At 35.6% G+C, this 21,641-nt stretch overlaps 1 protein-coding gene across 3 annotated transcripts in view; it reads left to right on the forward strand.

Annotated features, from left to right (window-relative positions):
• The window catches only part of YES1 (YES proto-oncogene 1, Src family tyrosine kinase), a 71,852-nt gene extending 50,697 nt beyond the window's left edge, over nt 1-21,155 (forward strand). For all 3 annotated transcript variants that reach the window (XM_045041729.1, XM_023241795.2, XM_003995052.6), the window contains exons 3-12: nt 1,607-1,706; nt 4,743-4,841; nt 6,106-6,209; nt 6,296-6,445; nt 7,772-7,927; nt 8,359-8,538; nt 13,622-13,698; nt 15,230-15,383; nt 17,018-17,149; nt 18,437-21,155. In XM_045041729.1, the coding sequence (XP_044897664.1) occupies nt 1,607-1,706; nt 4,743-4,841; nt 6,106-6,209; nt 6,296-6,445; nt 7,772-7,927; nt 8,359-8,538; nt 13,622-13,698; nt 15,230-15,383; nt 17,018-17,149; nt 18,437-18,645 (1,361 nt within the window). In that variant the 3' untranslated portion in view covers nt 18,646-21,155. The remainder of the gene's footprint in view (nt 1-1,606; nt 1,707-4,742; nt 4,842-6,105; nt 6,210-6,295; nt 6,446-7,771; nt 7,928-8,358; nt 8,539-13,621; nt 13,699-15,229; nt 15,384-17,017; nt 17,150-18,436) is intronic.
• The last annotated feature ends 486 nt before the right edge of the window (nt 21,156-21,641 follow it).

Here is a 21,641-nt window from a genome sequence, read left to right on the forward strand (position 1 = left end):
GTGGAATCTGTTCTATAAGCTTGGACTATAAATTTGTCCCTTCAGTCTGCTTACCTCTAAACCAATAATAGTGCTAGAGCAGTGCCATAAGTGAATTCTATGAGACTGTTCGTTTTGAGGAGTTGTGGACATCAAAGGGTCAATTATAGTTTAATTCCCAACTCCCTAACTCTAAATACCTCAGTAACGGATCGCCATGATGGTGTTCTCAGTTATCAAAAGTTTAAGTTATTTTCAGAATTATATGTTTGGGAAAGACAGTAGTCCAGAATGGTTCAAGTAAATGTTGATCCTTAAGGACATAGTTTAGTTACCTAAGCACTTTACTTATGTCCATTTAATAAAGGTGAAAGCCCTTTAGCTGATCAAGGAAAGCAGTCTTGAGATATCATTTGATCTGAGTTTTGATTGATGAGAATGACCTAAATATGTGCAGAGCTGGAAAAAGAGCTTTCTGGGGAAGAGAGAACAACAGCAGAGTTTAGGAGGTACAGATGAACCTGGCAGTTTTGAGGACCAATGAGGACAACAGAGGGTAGAATTGATTACTATAAGATTGAAGAGTTAGGATTACTCAGGACCTCACAGACTCTGGTAAGAAGTTTGGATTTTATTCAAAAGCCAAGAAAAAGCAGTTGAAGAAATTTAAATAGAGGATTTGCATAATTGAATTTCCTTTTTTAAAAAACCACTGTGGCAACTAACTGTGTGGAGAATGTATATAAGGAAGCAGGTACAGAAGTGGGTTAGGAGGCTACTTCTCTCAAGAGTCCTAGCACTCAGAGATAACAAGGGTTTGGATGAAGGTGGCAGTGGAAATGGAAAAGAAAGTAGGTAAGAGGTATTTTAGAGATAGAGCTAACAGTGCTAGTATAGGGACTTGGTTGAGTACCTGATCAGATAGTGCCATTTGCTTAGGCATTCAAGTAGACATGTCAGATAGGCAGTTAATACATGACTGGAGCTCAGGGGAGAAGAGTAAATCAATCCATTCTATTCTTCTGTTGCAGGTAATGGTTTAGTTGTGTAGTGTCCTGATCTGTTAAGCATTTGTGTACAGTGCTCTGTATGACAGTTATTTTTGGAATTTATAATTCATATCAGTCATATCACTTAATTTCTAAGAAAAACAAGCCATTTTTAAGTGTTCAGTATACTAACTAATCTTACTAAATCCCTAGCTGTTACTAGGAAGGATCAGTCTTACAGATGGAAATGTTCACCCATTGTTTATCAGAAATTGAGATGATCAGTGCCAGTAATTTGCAGTACTTGTTAATGCTTTTTCTGCCAAAGAATTAATTTGAACTTTGACTGTCTTTCCAAGTCAGAGACCTTGCTACTATGAACCAGAGTTAAATTTGTTTCTGTAGGTGTATAGAATTTTAGAATTTGTAGCTTACAGTAGTTTCATGGGAAGTCTTAAGAGAGCATCTTTTTAACTAAGCTCTAGCTGCCCAAGTCTCCATTTAAAAATAGATTCTGGAGACTAGGAAGAAAATTATGCTTAGCTTTTTTGCTGACAATTTTTTTTCTCTATTTTACTTTATCCATATAATTACCTTGGTTGTTTTTTTGTTTTTGTCTTTGTTTTTGGCTCCGATAGGTGGTGTTACTATATTTGTGGCCTTATATGATTATGAAGCTAGAACTACAGAAGACCTTTCATTCAAGAAGGGTGAACGGTTTCAAATAATTAACAACACGTAAGTGTTGGGAATGTTTTGTGAGGGAGAAGTACTGACAGAAACTAGTCTTCATGCCGAAACCACTTAACTGGTTGATTTCTGAATCATGAGAGTGGTGAGGCATGGGTCTCTGCCCACTGGGTTGGATGATGCATTTAGTTTCTTGAGACACATGGCAAAATAACTACTGCTGTAGCCAGAAGTTATTACTTCTACAAATTGTGCTGCAATGTGTGTTTTGCCACGAACAGTAGAGATTAAAGAGTGAAGAATGAGGGAGTAGATGCAAGTAAGTACATTACTTAAAAAAAAAGAAGTCTGTAGAATTCTATGTTCCTGTTTAAGTATAAGATGATTTAAGGATCTTATTTCTTTCTCTTAAAAAGACAAAGTAAAAAGTCCAGGGAGGGAACCCCAGCATCCCGAACTGATCACATTAAGTTGCTTTGTTCTTAGGTGATTCTTAGACATTCAGTGTCCCATTAAGAATTCAATGCTTGAATTGAAAATTCAATTCTTTGGGGGTGCCTGGGTTACTCAGTTCGTCTCCCCCCACCCTCCCCGACTTGCACGCACTCTCTCTCTCTCTCAAATAAAAAGAAAATAAAATTGAAAAAAAGAAAATTCAGTGCTTGTTATGGAAAATAAATCCCATAATTTCATTAGCAGGCATAGCAACCAGCTCATAACTTATCAAAATATATATTATGGTCTCTTTACTTCCATCCATATTTCCAAACTTTCTTGTTCCCGTTTGTTATCTATTATTGTTCCAGAATATAAAATATGATCATGTCTCTCTGCTTTAAAATCCTACAGTAGCTCCCAGTTGCTGTCAAGATAAAAGGAGTAACAGTGGTAGACGTCAGTCATGGAGCTGCTTCCCCTTCCTCACTTAACTGCCCAGCCATAGTAAATTGCTTATAATTGTATGAATACACTGGGGTTTCTCACCTTTCTTTTTCTTTTTCTTTTTTTTAAGTTTATTTATTTTGAGGGAGGCAGGAGAGAGGTAGAGAGAGAGGGAGGGAGAGAGTGAATCCCACGCAGGCACCGTATTGTCAGCACAGAGCCCATGTGGGGTTCAGTCTCATGAACTGTGAGATCATGACCTGAGTGGGAATCAAGAGTCAGATGCTTAACCAACTGAGCCACCCAGGTGCCCCCTCACCTTTCCTTGCCTTCACACATAGTTTCTTTTTTCTGGAATGGGTCTTTCTGTCTCTCCAATTTTTTTTTTTTCTTTTGTCTGGCCAACCCTGCTCATCCTTCAAAACATATATTCCTGTATCATTTCTCAAGGAGGCGTTTCTTCACATTCTTCCTCTGCTATTGGCCCACACCCCATCTCCTGCTGGATTCAGTTTCTGCCTTACCGGGTGAGGTGGCACCATCTACAAACCTCAATCATAGCTGCCATCACTACTTTGGATTATAATGTATCGTGTGCTTTTCATTCTTCTAGACCAGTGGTTCTCACCTTGGGAAAAAATTGTCCAGGGACATTTGGCAATATCTGGAGACATTTTTAGTTGTTATAGTCAGGGTCCCTCTACTATCTTCTAGTGGATAGAGGCCAGGGGTATTGCTGAACATCCTACAATGCACAGAACAGCCCCAACAACAAAGAATTATCCAGCACAAAGAGTCAGTAGTGCCAAGGTTGAGAAATTCTTCTCAGGCTGAGTTTCTGGAGGGTATAGACTGTCTTTTTACTTCTGTTTCCAGCATACCTTCTCATAAAGTCTGTCACTTAAAGGGTATTCAGTAAATGTTTGAATGAATCATGAGTGGTTAGTACAAATGCAAACTTTGCAGTTTGTGTATCTGAAAGTGCCTAATACATACGAGGAAACTACAAACTAAGCTTATGAGTTCGTCAGTACTTGAAATGCCAAAGGATTTTTCATCTCATTTTTTAGAGAACAAATTCTCCTCAGTCATTTATAAAATTTCAATTTAGATAAAATATTTTCATTACTTCTCTCTGGCAAAGCAAAACCTGCATTTAATTTTTAGTGGCAGAACCCACTTATATCTTCCTCATTAGAGACTGATAATATTTGCTTTTATGTTAATTTTGGAAAAGTCAAGTCTTATGTATTGCAAGCTAAACATAATCTCATGTTCTGAATTGATTTTAGTCTTACTTAGATATTTATAGCTAACATTTTTGTAAATATACTTTATTCTCAGAGTTAAATTTTTTATTGTTCTTGCCTGTTGCCTACAGGAGTTCTAAGGCATCCTGATTTTTTTCCCCCTACAGTGACTAAAAAGGAACATTCTGATTTTATGTACTGTTGAAAGCATTTGACAGTAAAAAAGAACGAACTACTGATAACATGCTATAACATAGATAAACCTTGAAAAAAATTATGCTAAGTGAAAAAAAGCCAGTCCAAAAGACCACGCCACGTATTGTATAATTCCATTTATATGAAATGCCCATAAACGCATGTCCATAGGAACAGAAAGTGGATTTAGTGTTTGGCAGTGTGGGGCGAGGCTTGGGGAGGAGTAGGGAATGACTGCTAATGGGTACAGAGTTTCTTTGTTGGAGGGGTGGGGGGTGATGAAATGTTCTAAAATTGATTGTGGTAATGGTTGGACAACTCTGAATATATTAAAACCCATGACATCTTAAAGGGGGAATTTTTGGTGTGTAAATTATATGTCAATAAAGCTTTTAAAAAAGAAAACATGGAGTTGAAACTGAGTAATTTGAAAGATTTACCTCCCAAATTGTTTTAGTCAGTATAGTTTGTTGTTTTAGGTTGTAAGAATTGTGTAAAAAAAGGGATCTTATAACTAAAATTAAACTGTAACTTTTGGAGGAGAAAGACGCAGTTGTGCTTTTGCTTTTAGCCTTATTCGTTTAATTCATGTAACCTATTTTTGAGTATTCTTCTTTTGAGTTTAATTCTTGATCAAATGAATGCATTAAAAAATGGAAGTAATACCTCTTTTCTACATATATACAAGGCAACACTGTAATAAATTGTGTCCTGAGCAGTTGTCTACCTTGGGTAATTGTTGTTTTATGTATTACAGGGAAGGAGACTGGTGGGAAGCACGATCAATTGCTACAGGAAAGAACGGCTATATCCCTAGCAATTATGTAGCCCCTGCAGATTCCATTCAGGCAGAAGAGTATGGCCCTACTTCATATTTTATTAATTACTTTGATTTTAGAAAATGTTTTAGTGCACATTCTGCTTAGCCACAATTTTACACACATACAATTACATACCAGCCTTAATACAGCTAATACATCATATTAATAGGAGATGTTACTTGAAAATTAATAATTAATGCCATAGTATTTGCTTACAGTAGGATCATAAATAATCTGCATTAATCATACTATTATGCCTAGTCTGTATCCTTTATATTTTCTCTTTAAAAACATCATATTAACTCTTTTTATATTCTGCAAACTCTCTCACTTCAAAATTTACCCTCAGTTGATAGTGTTGTATCAGTGTTAATTTCTTGACTTAGGTGCTTGGTCTGTGATTATGTAAGAGAATATCCTTAAGAAGTACACACTGAAGTATTTAGGATAATGATTCAGAATGTTTGCAACTTACTCTCAATTGGTTCAGAAAAAGTACACAGAGTAAGAGAATATGACAAAGTAAAATTTTAACATTTAGGAAATCTGGGTAAGGAGTATATGAGTGTTCTGTGTGCTATTCTCACAACTTTTAAAAAATTAAAATTCACCTTCAGTGACATAATATTTTTAGATCAAACCAAGAATGTCTGGGATTTATAATGATACTACTTTGTTTTCATAACACAACACTTAACACAGTGCCTTGCACAGAGTAGGTGCTCTCTCAGTGTTTGTTTTTATTGCTTTTACAATATGTAATCTGTCTCTGTAACTGTTCTGCTTGACACTTGTTACTTCTTGTTTTATTCTGTGAGCTTCTCCACAGCAGAGACTTATTTTTATTCCCAAATCTGTATTAAATCAAACCCACGCTAATTTAGAGTTGCTAGTAATTTGGATATAGTTTACTTGCACTTCACTGAATACAGATGATCACACTGTTACCAGGGAGCCACTTCTGTTCTTCCTACTGCACTCTTCATATTTCCATCTGTCAGGGACCTAGAGGTTCTCTCTGTCATTATTGTCTTTACTTCTCTGATCCTGTGACTTCCAGGTGAAGTTTAAGAGACTGGTTGGATGGTCAGTACCTGGAAATACTAGGACAGTATGTTCTGACAGTAGTATTTGTAATACTTCTCTTTAGTAAAGATCTTTTATTGTGTTTGCTGTGTTTTTAAGCTGTCTTCTGAAGCTCTTTGTTGTCACCCCTCCCCTCCACTCGAATCTTACTGATACTTACGTAAATCTTTCCAACCTTACACATTTCTAACTTAAAACACTGTTTTTTCCCAGGTGGTATTTTGGCAAAATGGGGAGAAAAGATGCTGAAAGATTACTTCTGAATCCTGGGAATCAACGAGGTATTTTCTTAGTACGAGAGAGTGAAACTACTAAAGGTAATTATAATGCAATGTAAGTATAAAAGTTTTCTTGGACCGTATTTTGAGAAAGATACAGAAAAAGTATTTGTTTCCCCCCTTAGGTGCTTATTCTCTCTCTATTCGTGATTGGGATGAGGTAAGAGGTGACAATGTGAAACACTACAAAATTAGGAAACTTGACAACGGTGGATACTATATCACAACCAGAGCACAATTTGATACTCTGCAGAAGTTGGTAAAACACTACACAGGTATGTGACGATTTCACACGTGAAAACTATTTTTAAATGTTGTATTTTATGAGGACAGAATCTCTGTTTTCATTTCTTGTAAGGTTTAGCTCAGTACTTTACACACAGAGTGTGTTCTATAGATGTTGTTGTATTGTAGTTTTAAAATGAAGAACAGGTAATACTTATTACCTGAATTAGGTTCTTAGATATGGTAAAATTCGACTACCATTATTTGAATCCTTGTATCTAACTGGAGTAATATTTACGTTGGGGTTTCGTTTCATAACAGCTAAAAACCAAGATAGATTGTGACAATAAATAAAAAAGCATAAAAGCAAAAAATTTTTAAGGAACATTTATTAAGTAGGTAAAACTAAATACTTAAAAAGCCATATCAGATGTCTTTTCGGGTTACATTCCTCTGTATGGGCTGGACCACATAAAACTTCCTAAAATATAAATCCAGTGAAATTTAATTCTGCAGATGCATTTTTCTTTTCCTGGAAAACTAACCTATAGCAACTGTAGACATTCTTTTGGTTTTTCAAGGACCTTTGAAAGATATTCGGTATCAGATTCTTCTGTCTCAAAATTTTGCATTGCTGATTTAATATATGAATGCATCTGAAAGTTTTTAAATTCTTAATACTAGAGGTAAGGGAGTTCCCATGGCAGTCTCTTCTTCAGTGACAGCTAGCTACAAACAGTCTATCAAGTCAACCACCAATCTTGACATTGAAGAAACATGTTAGTGAGCAGTTGTAATTGCACTGGTTAGAATGTGGATTTGTGTGGTTACTTGTTGAAAATAGGAGGCAACATGTCTTATATTCAACAAAGAAGATTGGATAAGCAAGATTCACAAGTCAAGGCATTGTGAATTTGGGATTCCCTGTTTAACAGTTAATGGTAGCATTCTCTTTAGGAAGAAGTAAAGCACAGTGGTCAAAAACATAACTTTGGAGGTAACCAGAACTAGGGTTTGAATCCCATCTCCATCACTTACTAACTGGGTGACATTAAGAAAGTCACTTAAGCTTTTCACGACTTACTTATATGAGATATTTATAAAGTTCTGAATTAGTACAATAGCTGAGACATAATAAGTATTCAATAAATTATAACCTTAAAAAGGTATTTAACAAAAAATGTTTTGCTTTTTGTATGTTTTGTTTCTTATATACGTACAACTCCCTTTTTTGTGTCTGTGGTTTTAGCATAAAACTGATAAAACATTATGTTTTTGTTTTCTTTAATTTAAACTTTTAAAAACATTGATATACTATATATACCTTAATTTTTGTAATTAATTCATTTTACAGTGTAGTTTATTCATTTATCTAGAACATGCTGATGGTTTATGCCATAAGTTAACAACCGTGTGTCCAACTGTGAAACCCCAGACTCAAGGTCTAGCAAAAGATGCTTGGGAAATCCCTCGAGAATCTTTGCGACTAGAGGTTAAATTAGGACAAGGATGTTTTGGTGAAGTATGGATGGGTAAGAAATCTGAACTTCTGGTTTTTTGTCATTTGTTTAGCCGTAGGTTAAAGCACCACAACTTATGATAAGATATACTAAAATATTTAAGGTAACTGCTCAGTGCTGCTCACTGAGGTTTGACTTAAAATCTCTTAATAAATAGGGGCGCCTGGGTGGCGCAGTCGGTTAAGCGTCCGACTTCAGCCAGGTCACGATCTCGCAGTCCGTGAGTTCGAGCCCCGCATCAGGCTCTGGGCTGATGGCTCAGAGCCTGGAGCCTGTTTCCGATTCTGTGTCTCCCTCTCTCTCTGCCCCTCCCCCGTTCATGCTCTGTCTCTCTCTGTCCCAAAAATAAATAAAAACGTTGAAAAAAAAATTTAAAAAAAAAAAAAAAAAAAAAAAATCTCTTAATAAATAGATTAAAATAGTAAAATATGTTGTTTCTCTAGGAACATGGAATGGAACCACAAAAGTAGCAATCAAAACACTAAAACCAGGTACAATGATGCCAGAAGCTTTTCTTCAAGAAGCTCAGATAATGAAAAAGTTAAGACATGATAAACTAGTTCCTCTATATGCTGTTGTTTCTGAAGAGCCCATTTACATTGTCACTGAATTCATGTCAAAAGGTATGTATATATTAGTTTATTTTTAGAGTATTCAGGTTGATAAATTTTTTAAAAAACAAGTCTTCATTTCTATTTTTATGCATACAAATTTTTTTAATGTGTCATGTTCTCTAAGATTTTTATGTATACATTTGAAAAGAGAAAATCTAACATTTTGTTTAATGGAGTAGTGATTAGTTCCAGTTATTCCAAAGGAGAGTACAAAGTTTAAAAGGAAAATCAGGCCAGCCCAATTTATGTTGAAAGTAAGTAGTCTTTCATTCCATTTGGCTAAAGGAAATGGAATAGCTAGGAAAGGGAAAAAAAATATTTCTATCAATTAAAATAATGCAGTTAGATATTTATATCTTTAGTCCTAAAGCAAAGAAATCAGGTGAAATTAAGGAAATTAATTTTATCTTATTTTAGTGTAAACACAGTCTCTATATTCAGGATTCCTAGAAACTTTTCCCCACTGTTGTTCACTAACATTTCTCCATTCTCCCAAACTTTAGACCCTAAGGTGGGATCTTTAGTAACAGGGTTGTTTGGGGCCAAGATAAAGAGAAGGGACAGATGATGCTTTAAAAGAGGAACCAGTAAGTACTAAATATGTTGCCAGTCCCACTTTTACCCTCTTGAATTTTATCTTTTTTTTTTTCTTCCTCTTAATGAGTCACTCATCCATAATTAAAGCTACTGGTTATGTCATCTCTCTTCAGTAGTCCATCTTGGCCAACAATGTAGTTCCATCTAGTGGTGACAGGGCCAACTACAAGCTGCATATTTGCTATAGGAAATCTACCCCCCACCTCCCAAAGGAATAGCAAGACCAAAAATTAAGAACTGATGTAACCTACTAATTGATAGCCAAAACTTACCTAATACCCTGAAGGCACATGGCACTTTTTGGAAAGAATCTCTACTGCAAACAACTGCCAAATAACCCCTTTCAGAGTGCATTGGATGCATTGTATAAGGAAGAGAGAAAAGGGACAAGGAGGAAGTTTAAATCAAGATATTGATAGCATAAGAATGTAATGGAGGTAAAGCTAATGGTCCATTTAGCTTTGCATATTGATTTCAAGAATTATTTGGGGCGCCTGGGTGGCTCAGTTAGTTGAGCACCTGACTTTGGCTCAGGTCACGATCTCACGGCTCTGTGGTTCGTGCCCTGCGTTGGGCTCTCTGCTGACAGCTCAGAGCCTGGATCTTGCTTTGGATTCTGTGTCTCCCTCTCTCTCTGCTCCTCCCCCACTCATGCTTTGTCTGTCTCTGTCTCTCAAAAATAAATAAACATTAAAAAAAGAAAATTAAGAAAAAAAAAAGAATTCTTTAACTGGGGGGACACGATAGACTTCTGTGTTGTCAGATTGCTAGGTTAGGATTATTTCTAGATGGGAGATTTAGAATGCAAGATCACAGATGACCCTTCTGGTTTTAAAACTCTATAATTCCCCCATCTTGTTTCAGGTACTTAGCAATTGACCCTCTGTAATCCATTCAAACTCATTGCCTCATGTACTCCCACATACACCCACTTTCCTGGCTAGAGAGGTCTTCTTACTGCTTTTGTTTTCCATGATTCTGTTCAAATTCTTTCATCTGGAATTTGGTTTCCTTGTCTCTCAACCAGTCCATCAATCATACTTCCTTCAGATTATCTTAGGTCAAGTGTTAGAAGCCTTCCATTAATACCTATATGTGTCATGATCATTATATCCTATGAAATGTTTGTAATCAGACTACTCTATAAACATTAACAACCAAAATGTATTGAATACTTCAAATATACAGGGCACTCCGCTAGTCATTATAAGGTATCAAAGAAATAAAGCCACCCAAATTACTTATATTGAATTTAGAGAGCAAAGATCCAACCTTCTGAAAAGTTAATTTTCAGTATAAAAGTAAATAATAGCTCACTGTAAACAAACAAGCTCCTGGCCAAAGCATAATGAATTTCCACGTGTTTAACATATTCAGTAAGTGTAGGAATGAAGAAGAGATCACATAGACTGGAATAAACTGAGAATTATTAGTAGAAAAGACAAGTGTTAAATTGCCCTTCAAGATTATGAAGGCTGTGGATGGGTAAAGGAAAAGGTATGGGTATCTTTGCAGAGCTAAGAGGATAGGAGGTAATGGAGACAAAACCATGGGAAGTGGAAAGTACAGAAGGCAGCTAGTTGGAAATAAGGATGGAGAGGTATGTGAGACGAACTTAAGGACTCCTTTGAATTGATTTCACGATTACTTAGTACCTCCTCTGCTAAAATCTTGAATGAGTTTCAAAGGATCCATCAACTTCCCCTGAAGTTATGTGAAGTTATGTTTGTATATGTATGTATGTTTTCGTAGGAAGAGAGTCCATCATTTTTGTCAGTTTCAAAGCAACCCATGAACGTATAAAGGGTTAAGGACCACTGATAAGACCCAGAACGTTCTGTGTTGCCAGAGAAAAGGAATTGACCAAATGATACCAATTGCAGTTCATTTCTGTGCACTGCATTTTTGCATGATTTTAACAATTATCTATTATTATGCTGAATAATGTTCTACTTAATGTATTGATCATGGCACCTTATTTAGATTCTTTATTCTGAAACAACTGTGTCTTCTGTTTCTTTCTGTATACATTGTTATGTGTAGTATTTATATGATGTCAGTTCATCTTTTTATTTTAATGTTTATTTTTGAGAGACCATGCGAGTGGGGGAGGGGCAGAGAGAGAGAGAGAGAGAGAGAGAAGGAGACACGGAATCTGAAGCAGGCTCCAGGTTCTGAGCTGTCAGTACAGAGCCCAATGCAGGGCTCGAACTCACGAACCGTGAGATCATGACCTGAGCCAAAGTCAGATGTTTAACCGACTGAGCCACCCAGGCACCCCTGATGTCAGTTTATCCTACAGGTTAAGGAAAGAAGTGTCCCTTCCTCTGTTTAAGGACAATTTCTTTACCTGTGTTTTTGATCCTTCTTACATCTAAGAAGAAAACCCTCTCTTGGTGTCAACATCTGCTTTTCACCTACCGGTCTACTTTTTGCTTCCCTTCACAGCCAAGATTTTTTTAAAGAATACTCTGTCTTCACTTTGTAACCAGCCATGCACTCTTTTAAAAAACTATTTAAGTTTATTTAATGTCAACACTTTTCGTAGACTTTTTAAAAAAATTGTGGATATTTCAGACATACAGAGAATACCATAACAACCATGTCCCTACCATCCAAATATAACTAATGTTTACACTTTGCCATATTTGCTTCAGATCTTTCTACTAAGGAAACAAAACATTACAGATCTAATTGCATCTTTGTTTTTACTCCTCCTTGAGCCTGTTCATGTCTGAGCCCTCCCTCCAGGCTCCTTTGGGCCTGTTTCCCTTGCAGAGGTAACCTCAGTTTTGAAGTTGGTGCTTAGCTTTTCCATCTGTGTCTTTCATATTGATATATATTCATTGATATATATTTACCTATTAGCATTTGTATGTTTTTAACTTATGTAAATATTACTAGCTTCATTTTCATTCATTGTTAATGCTCTTGAGATTTACTTATTCATATGGATAAGAGAAGATCTAACTTGTATACTTGTAACTGTTGAATGAGATTCTGTACAAGTATACCTTTGTTTATTCATTCCTTTCCCAGTGAACATTTAGGTTGGCTTCTAGTTTGTCACTGTGACAAACAGTGCTGCAGTGAATGTCCTTGTCTCTTCTTGCCCATATGTAAGAGTCTGTAGTGTGTTGGATGGCAGCAACATTAGCATCAGGAAACTCAGAGATGCACATTCTGGGGATGGGGCCCAACAACCTCACTTTCCCACCCCCCTGTGTAATAATAATCCATTCAGTGCCATTGATCCCATTAATCACATCTCTCTGGAAAATTTCCCCTTCTCTTGTATTCCCACTGTCATTCCTAGATTTTAACATAATAGTCTCACTTTCCTAGACTATCACAGGAACTTTTAAACCTAATCTTTTTGTGCAGTTTTGGCCGAATTTCATTTTTCATATTATAATTGGAGTGATTTACTTTTGTTTGTTTGTTTGTTTGTTTTTTGAGAGCACCAGAGTGTGTGAGCAGCAGAGAGGGGCAGAGGGAGAAAGAGAATTTTAAGCAGGCTCCACACTCTAGCTCCAGGACAGATGCATGTATGTTCAGGACTTTAATCCAGAGCAGTCCCTCTCTTAGTCTTTCTTGTCTTTCATGACATTATTATTTTTGAAGAGAACAGTGTAGTTGTTTTAAAAATGTACCTTAGGGGCGCCTGGGTGGCGCAGTCGGTTAAGCGTCCGACTTCAGCCAGGTCACGATCTCGCGGTCCGTGAGTTCCAGCCCCGCGTCAGGCTCTGGGCTGATGGCTCGGAGCCTGGAGCCTGTTTCCGATTCTGTATCTCCCTCTCTCTCTGCCCCTCCCCCGTTCATGCTCTGTCTCTCTCTGTCCCAAAAATAAATAAACGTTGAAAAAAAAAAATTAAAAAAAAAAAATAAAAAAAATAAAAATGTACCTTAATTTTGGTTCATCTGGTTTTTTTTTTTTTTTTTTTTATTAAATTCAGGTACATGGTAGGTTTTTAACCAGTAATACAGGAATAACAACCAGACTTTTGTAGCCTTTCTGTTGGCTGTTATTCATAGTACTTTGCTGTTTTGTGGTATCTTCTGCTAAAAGTGAGAGAAGTTCATTAGGCAAGCAATTCCATATCAAGTCAGTCACCTACGTCTGGTTTTAAGTACCCCAGGATATTCCTAGTTGTCTGTGTTCTTGATTCAGATTGACTTAAAAATATACAGGTATCTAATACTGCTTATTGGCTCAAAATTGGGATTTGTTGATCTTGATCAAAACAAGGAAGGAATGCCTACAATCTAGTGAGATGATTAAATTTTCCATGTTTTCCAAGATGTTTTTAAAATTTCAGTTTAGGGACCTCTTCTAGAATATTAAAGATAATTATTCAGAAATTCCAAAGCTGCAAAAAATATTAATGAAAAGCTTAAGTTTTATATTGTGATGTGGTGATTTGGAGGTAGGGGAATGTTTGTTTCAGTCCTAATTTAAAATTTATTTTCCATAACATTTTTCTGTTTCTTACAGGGAGCTTATTGGATTTCCTGAAGGAAGGAGATGGAAAATATTTGAAGCTCCCACAACTGGTTGATATGGCTGCTCAGGTATTTATCTGTACATGTATCAATTTGAATTGAAAGTGTACATAAAAATATAATCTTAGTAGAAGACTGTTGTTTGTATAATGGAATCGTGGAATTTTAGAGTTGAAAGGAACATTAGGGATAATCCAATCTGATTTATGTTACAGATGGTGTCTGAAGACCTGTGGTATCTAACATTCATATAACTTACTAATATTAGAAATAAGCATGTAATTCTCAGTATAGTGCTGTCCTGTATCTTACAGCCTTTCAGAAACATATGCATTTACAAATATGAAATCTAGATGTATTTGTATTTAGCAGATAAATTTTAAGATAATGAGTGATTGCTATTCCAAAGAAAATATTGGAAATCTAAACGATGTGCTGAACTTTTTTTTTTTTATTTAAAAAAAAAAATTTTTTTTTTTAACGTTTATTTATTTTTGAGACAGAGAGAGACAGAGCATGAAGGGGGGAGGGGCAGAGAGAGAAGGAGACACAGAATGGGAAGCAGGCTCCAGGCTCTGAGCCATCAGCCCAGAGCCTGACGCGGGGCTCGAACTCACGGACCGCAAGATCGTGACCTGAGCTGAAGTCGGACGCTTAACCGACTGCGCCACCCAGGCGCCCCTGAACTTTTTATATAATATAATCCAAAACAAGAATGAAGATGGCAGTATGTACTTTAAAATGGGATAGTTTTACTCTTCTGAATTTTTGTGTTTATTTTTAAATTTTATTACCATGTATATTTTAAAAAGTTTTGTTTCTATTTAACTAAAGTTAACCCTATATTACATTAGTTTTAAGTATATAGCATAGTAATAGAAGTCTGTACCTTGTACTGTGTTCACCACAAGGGTAGCTACCATTTGTCACCTTAGGATGCTATTACAACAGTATTGACTATATTCCATATGCTGTGCTTTTTATTCCCATGAATCTTTGTTTTTAAATATGAGTGAAAACTATTAGAAGTTTCTATTCAGGGGCTCCTGGGTGGCTCAGTCAGTTAAGTGTGACTCTTGATTTCAGCTCGGGTCTTGATTCACGGTTTGTGAGTTCAAGCCCTGCATTGGGCTCTGCACTGACAGTACAGAGAGCCTGCTTGGTATTCTCTCACCACCCCGCCCCTCCCCTGCTCTCTTTCTCTCTCCCTCTCAAAAATGAATAAACATTAAAAAAAAATGGTGGGGAAAAAAAGTTTCTATTCAGCTATGTGGTGAGTGTTCTAGTTGACATGTTGGTTATAAGACCCCTTTCTCGGTGAGCATCCAGATGTCCACAGTATCTGACAGTTTAGAGAAACTATACAAAGAAATTGTCCGTGTGTGGCGTTAGCATATGCTAAGTCTAGTCCATGGTCCTGTGTTCAAGGTTCTTAGATACGGTAGTAGGGGTCAGCAGACCCTTTTTGTAAAGGGCCAGATGAATGTTTTAGGTTTTGTGGGCCACACACATCTGCAGTTTATTCTCCTGTGCTCTCCCTTTTCTGACTCCCCCTCTCTGTCCCCTTTATATCATACATCTTTTTCTTTTCCTTTTCAAGATTGCTGATGGTATGGCATATATTGAAAGAATGAATTATATTCATCGAGATCTTCGAGCTGCTAATATTCTTGTGGGAGAAAATCTTGTGTGCAAAATAGCAGATTTTGGTTTAGCAAGGTTAATTGAAGACAATGAATATACAGCAAGACAAGGTAAAATTACTTTTTAATAAACGCTTGTAACCTAATGTTCATTGGATTTTCTTACCATTCTTTGGAATATTCAGGGTTTTGTAGAATAAGAATAGCTCTAGGTCTGCTCAGAAGAGTCAAAGAAACATTGATTTTATTCATAAAATTCTATACATGATGCCATGACTTTCTGATGTTGTTTCCCTCAAGAAAGAACTTGACTTGGTGTTCTTTACATTATAAATATAGCAAGCAGTACACTCCGTTTTTTTACTACTTTTGTCATGTCAACAAATAAGAAACAGTTTAAAATTCCTTTTTTGACAAGCTTCCAGAAGCATCCAGATTTTACTACACTAAGGATCAGAAGAGGTGTTTTTGAAGTTAATAAATTGAGAAATGGCATACAGTTTTGTAAAGGCCTTGGAAACCATTTCTACACTAAATTTACAATAATTATTTTATATAATGTGATAAATAAAAACGTTTGGAAGGTTAACACTGTACAGAGGGAAGAGAACTTGTAGAAATTAATATAAGGTTGATTCTCCTGTTTTGTGTCTTTCTAAACTTTCACTAAGTACACACTTAGTGAACATACAGTAGATGCATATGGAAAGAGTGTGTGTTTTTGAATCCGAATTCCGTCTCTTATTACCCGGAGATTTCAACCAAGTTTCTAGCCTTTTTGACTATGTCTCAGTCTCCTTACATATAAAGACCAGACGGTAATACCTGCTCTGTACGATTGTTGTGAAACTTCAGTGAAAGAAAGTATTGTGCCTGACATTACATAACATAGTAGATGCTCAGTAAATGAGAGTTCATATTTTAATAGGCTAAGTAGACATAAATAAATAACTATAAAGCAAATTGTTATGCAACTAATGTTGCATAAAGTAGTGTGGGAAAAGAAAAAAAGCTTCTATACCTTTGTGCAGTTCCCTCCAGCTAGAATATCTTCCTATTTTTCTATAATCCTTACCTATAAAAATTCTAACCATTCTTTAAAGTTTAAGCTAGCTGCTACTTTTTAAATGAAACTTTTTGTGACTGCTAGTGAAAATTAATCTTGTTTTTCTGAATATCTAAAGAACTATTTTATATTTTACAACATTGAACATATACATAAGTATAGAAGATACCTGTAATCTTATTTCCACACTAAGTGTCTAAGATTCACAAAGCCTGTGTTTTTATGTCTCCCATAATGATTAGCAAATGTCTTGTGCATAAAAAGCATATTCTAAATATATGAATAAATTAATACAGGGTTTTAAAATTAGAACCCAACAGAATATGCCTTCATCAACAGTCAGCAATAGCTACTAGGTGCTAGATGTGCTAAAAAGTTATAGATCCTGTAATTATGTTTTTAGTTGCTTGTAAGAGTTTCCACCTCTATTTTCTTGAATATTCAATCCCTACCAACATTTCTCTTTTTTATGTTACTGATTTATCAGGAGGAAATGTGATTCATTTTAATATAAATTTTATAAGAATTTTTCCCACATGTCTTGTACTTTTGAAGAATTTGACGCTGATGACACATACAATAAAGATATTGACAAAACATCAACCCTGCTTATGCTCTATTTACACAAGAAGATTTTTAGAAACAATTTACTTAAGCAAGATTGTCAATGTTGTTTTAGGTGCAAAGTTTCCGATCAAATGGACAGCTCCTGAGGCTGCACTGTATGGTCGATTTACTATAAAGTCTGATGTATGGTCATTTGGAATTCTGCAGACAGAACTGGTAACAAAAGGCAGAGTGCCATATCCAGGTAAGCTGGCATTTCATTTAGCTCTTGGTTATGCCAACATACTTAACTGGAGTTTATTAGCAAAAAAATTGTAAGGGGAAGAAAGGCATTTATTTCTTCTCTCTTTTCTCCCTTTCCTCTCTCACCCCCTCTCTCCCTCACTCCTTCTTTTCTACTTTCCCTCCTTCCCTTTCTTTCTCCCTTTCTTCTCTTCCTCTTTATTTTGTCATTGGATGGACAGCATCCTGTGTGAATCACAATCCGTGAGATCAGGCAAATGCACAAGTTGTGTCCTGCATTCACCTCATCTTTCTCTGTTAGGACATTTTCCAAAAGGGCCTTTTGTCTCTACTATTCTCTCAGATAATAAATATCCTGGGTCATCTCACACTACTCCCACACCTCCAATAATTTAAGGTATGCAAAAAAATAAAAATAAAAAAATAATTTAAGGTATGCTTACTTAGCCTATCATAACACAAGGTGAGCTACTGATGGGGGCAGGATTCCAAAAGAATACAAGAAGGGAATTGTGTATAATAACTTGAAGAAAGGCAAACATGTGATACTAGATAAGGAAACTGTTTCAAGGAAGTGCATCAATATAGTTACATGGTTAATATATTTGGCAGAATCAGCACTAGAACATTAGTTCTTCTGAAATTGTTCTGAAAATTTCTTCTGAATTTCTGTTTGGAAGTTCTCTTAGACATTATCTTGCCACTAACCCTCACTAACCCAAATTTGGTCTTTGTTGACTCTTAATATCTGAAAGTATTGGTACTTCGAAGTAGCACTCTAAATTCTTATTAATCAAGTGGGGTTGGCTTTTGAAGGCATTAGTGTTAAAAGTAAGATTTTAGGTGGAATGAAAAAAATGAGACCTGTTGGAACAGGTTAGCATTTTCTGAGCTCTTCTTGATATACTTGACATTTAAAATTCAGGGGCGCCTGGGTGGCTCAGTCGGTTAAGCGTCCGACTTCGGCTCAGGTCATGATGTCACGGTTCGTGAGTTCAAGCCCCGCGTCAGGCTCTGTGCTGATGGCTCAGAGCCTGGAGCCTGTTTCGAATTCTGTGTCTCCCTCTCTCTCTGACCCTCCTCCGTTCATGCTCTGTCTCTCTCTGTCTCAAAAATAAATAAACGTTAAAAAAAAATTTTTTTTTTTTAAATTTACTTCTTTGTTGAAAGAATCGTTTCACTAAATAAACTTCCTATACCTTGGATCAGTTAGTGGCTAGGGGATATGTTCTGTTTTGCTAGTGGGGTTTGGGATCACTCTTTTTAATGTTTGAATCTTCTGTGCTAGGTATGGTAAACCGTGAAGTGCTAGAACAGGTGGAACGAGGATACAGGATGCCTTGCCCTCAGGGCTGCCCAGAATCCCTACATGAATTGATGAATCTTTGTTGGAAGAAGGACCCTGATGAAAGACCAACGTTTGAATATATTCAGTCCTTCTTGGAAGACTACTTCACTGCTACAGAGCCACAGTACCAGCCAGGAGAAAATTTATAATCCACGTAGCCTTTTATATGCGTAAATCTGCCAAATTTAAAGAACCTGTGTAGACTTCTTTACTTTACCTACAGGAATCAAAAGAAGAAAGTCTTCATTCTGCATGTTTTTAATGGTAAACTGGAATTCCAGATATGGTTGCACAAACCACTTTTTTTTTGTTTTCTCAAGTGTTAAACTCTAAAGTACCAATGATGCATCTTCCAACTTATTTCAGGGTCCAAAGAAGTATAGTTGTGATATTGATGATAGTGTGAGGATAGCATAACAGTGAAGAGCAACAGGGCTACTTCTTTATAAACCACTTCATTTCTTTTATTCCCCAAACTCAGAATTGTTAAGAGAAAATTATATATCGTAATAGACAAAACTTGGGAGATAAAATCAGTTCTACCATAATAAAATCTAAAGTTAAGGAGCTTCATGGGACCAAACAATTCCATTCCAGTTTTTAAAGATTTCTTGCATTCATTGTTCTCACAAGTTTTTTCTAAGTTGAACTGTTAATATGCAATCTTAATACCTGCCTTCTTTTGCATGGAAATGGGCCAGGTTTTTAGAAGCAAAAAGGAATATAAACAGCCTCTGAAACTTGATGAAATGTTAGACCACAGTAGTGGCATTTGAAAATGTAATGCACTATGTTAATACTCATGGAACTGGAAAGTAGAAGATTTTTACTTTAGTCATTTTCTGAATAGCTCAGTTTAGAATAATGGTAACTAGGAAGTGAGTTAATCTTTTACAATGTTGCATTGATTTTTTTTTTTTTTTAAGGCAACATATAATTGAAGTTGTACTGTCCAATCCAAGGGGAAAGCTTTTAAACTTTAGATAGAATCAAAAAATAAGACCTGGCATATAAACAGTCCATTTTAAAAAATAGACTGGTACTGTGAGATATTTCTAATATTACTTATGGTGATGGGTGCCACGAATATAAAATATCACTAGATCAGGGACTTGAATGCACTTTTGCTTTTATTGAATATAGATTGACAGAGAGGAAAATATTTAAAAGAAATATGAGAAAAGAAAATGTGAAAATTTTACAGATGGGACGTTATGCTTAATATTAAGGAGTGACAAAATTGCTTTGCTGGCACTCACAGCTCCTCACTTCTCTGTTTTCCGAGATTTTAAGAGTTACAAGGTATGACTAAAACTAATCTTTTTTTAACATAAACACTAAATGAGTGTTATGGCCTCAAATAGTTAATTTAAGGCTTCCCACTAATTCCAATGATACAGCCTTTATGCGAAACATTTTTAGAACTCATTTTCAAATCCATGTTTAAATCTGCACTAACTTTTTAAATGTACTTAATGGTGATCTTTTTTTCCCTTTTAGAATTTAGTTGACTTGGGGAGGAGAACTTATTGAGAATAACAACAGTGGTGAAAAGGGGGGACAGTTTTTGCCCATCCAAAATGTAGAAATAAAACTCAAGAGTTTTATGATCGACTCAAAAAGAAACTCCAAAATATAAATTTGAATAGCAGCATTATTGGTTTAAGTGTCTAGCAAAGGAACTGAATCTGATGAACAAAAGTCTGGTATTTTTGTTTTTGTTTTGGTATTTATGTTTTAAAATATTCTCCTTTATAGTCACACTTCTAATGCAGCGCATCGGGTTTCCGTATTTTAGAATTCTTTTTTTCTGCTGATCAACATTCATTTAAGAAAATGGTTGAATCTTAGTAAGAACAGTGAGCTTTGTCGTGTTTTACTTGCCCTGTTCACAACTCCTACCCGCCAGCTCCACGGTAACCCTGAAAGCCTAACAGTCCCTAGTTGGTTTTACCTACAGTCACTTAATTGATTTAATCATTAAGTTTAAAATTGTCTGCCATGATAACTGTGTTGAAATTCAGACCATTTTAAAATGTGACAAATGAGCTTCATGCAAGTTGGTAACAGTTCTGGTACTAAAAATTGTGGAGGTTTCTAATGTTTACGTAACCTGTTTAGTATTGAATCCCTCTTCCAAGAGGGTCTTCTAGAAGACTGCTGTCATTTACCCTGAACATCTACATCCTGGGACATCAGATTTTTAAAGGGCTTTATGTGAACTTGATATTATAATTTTTCTAAGCTTTTTAAAAAAGATAACAAAATTATGTTTATGTACTAATTGTGTTCAGAAAAGTCAGGAAAAGTTGGTGGTATTCATTAGGTTTTAACTAAATGGAGCAGTTCCTTATGATATCAACTGTATAGTAAGGAAATAAAACACTAACTTAATGTGTATTCAGTTTAAATGGTTATGTATTTTTAAATTGCCAAGAAAAATAAAACAACTTTGTACATTTGAAGATTTTTTTCCAGCAGCTTTTCGTCTTCAGTGTCTTATTGTGGAACTTAACCCTCACCGGAAAAGGAAGTTGGCAAAAACAACCTCCTAGCACACTTTTTTAAATGCATAATGGTAGCCTAAAACTTAGTATTTTTATAAGGTATTATAATATCGTTTTGTGGATAATTGAAATAAAAATTCTCATTGAATGCACCCACTTATCTTTTTAGCCACTATTCATATTTTCTCAGTTTCTTTTTTAAATTGGTATTTAAAGCATATTCTGAATTTGTTCTTCCTGTTAGAAAAACGGTCAGTTATAACTCTTGAGAGAGTTAGATCTATCCTTCATTAAATTCAGGTCATTTTAGAATTCATCCTATCTGTTTAATTTTCCATGTCAGGTGAGTGACATTTTTACAAGTTGTTTTGTTTTGCTTTAATTATACCAGTTAATGAGTCATACAGCAAAACCTAGGTAATCTGAGTGAAGCTATTCACAGTGAACCTGTGTGAAGGATAGGAAATAAAATGATTTTGACCCTAAGGGACTTAATTTTCTAAAAATGAAAAATATGTGAGTCTTACTTTTGTGTGTGTTTTACTCTTCCTTTATAGGTATAATGAAAATAAAATTATACTAAATTATGAATGGCCAACCTAAAGTGTTTATTTTCAATAAGGTAATATTATTATCTT

Source organism: Felis catus, chromosome D3 (assembly GCF_018350175.1).
Source record: "Felis catus isolate Fca126 chromosome D3, F.catus_Fca126_mat1.0, whole genome shotgun sequence".
NCBI lineage: Eukaryota > Metazoa > Chordata > Mammalia > Carnivora > Felidae > Felis > Felis catus.